General features: G+C 62.5%; 1 protein-coding gene across 1 annotated transcript in view; it reads right to left on the bottom strand.

The window, feature by feature from the left end:
- CALML6 (calmodulin-like 6) overlaps positions 1 to 845 on the bottom strand; it is a 9,224-nt gene that overhangs the window by 544 nt on the left and 7,835 nt on the right. Inside the window, exon 3 of the mRNA XM_014543768.1 lies at positions 9 to 215. Within this exon, the coding sequence (XP_014399254.1) occupies positions 9 to 215 (207 nt within the window). The remainder of the gene's footprint in view (positions 1 to 8; positions 216 to 845) is intronic.

Below are 845 nucleotides of genomic sequence, written 5' to 3' on the forward strand. Positions count from 1 at the left end.
CCCCTCGCAGCCGCCCCAGGCCCCGCGCGTGCGGCCTCACTGTCTCGGTCCACGTCCTTGGCCATGGACGCCAGCTCGCTCTTGGTGGGGTTGATGCCCAGCAGGCTCATGAGCCGCTCCAGCTCGGCCGTCTTCACCTGCCCGTTGCCCTCCTCGTCGAACATCTCAAAGACCCCCTTGTACTCCTTGATCTGCTCGGCTGTCAGGCGCTCGGCCTGCGGGGACATGGGGACCCGCCGCCAGCTTCACAGGGGCCCTCTGCCCCTCGGTCCAGGGAGGTCTGAGGCCCCAGGACACGTGGCACAGACCCCCTGCAGAGTGTGTGGTTTAGAAAGGAGGCCCCCTGCCCTGGTCAGTGTGGCTCAGTGGGTAGAGCATCAGCCTGCGGACCGAAGGGTCCGGGTTCGATTCCGGTCAAGGGCAGGTACCTGGGTTGCAGGCTCCTTCCCAGCCCTGGTCGGGGCTCGTGTGGGAGGCAACTAATAGATGTGTTCCTTTCAAATCGATGTTTCTCTGTCTTTCCCTCTCTCTTCCACTCTCCCTAACAATCAATGGGAAATATCCTCAGGTGAGGATTAAAAAATAAAAATAATAAAACATTAAAAATAAAAAGGAGGCCCAGCCCAGGGCCAGCTCCCAGACCAGGGGGAGCAAGTGGTGGGCGTCCAGAGATGGGTGTGGCTGCCAGGCAGCTTAGGGGAGGGCCCTGGGGTGGGGCCAGCGCACAGGTCAGCCCTGAGGGAGCAGGGGCTGCAGGCAGGGCCACAGCAGGGGACACAGGTGAGAGCAGGTGAAGGGCACCTGGACCAGCGTGGGGAGGAGCCTGATGGGAGGGGGGCTCCTTG

The sequence above is a fragment of the Myotis brandtii genome, unplaced genomic scaffold (genome assembly GCF_000412655.1).
Source record: "Myotis brandtii unplaced genomic scaffold, ASM41265v1 scaffold334, whole genome shotgun sequence".
In the NCBI taxonomy this organism is placed as follows: domain Eukaryota; kingdom Metazoa; phylum Chordata; class Mammalia; order Chiroptera; family Vespertilionidae; genus Myotis; species Myotis brandtii.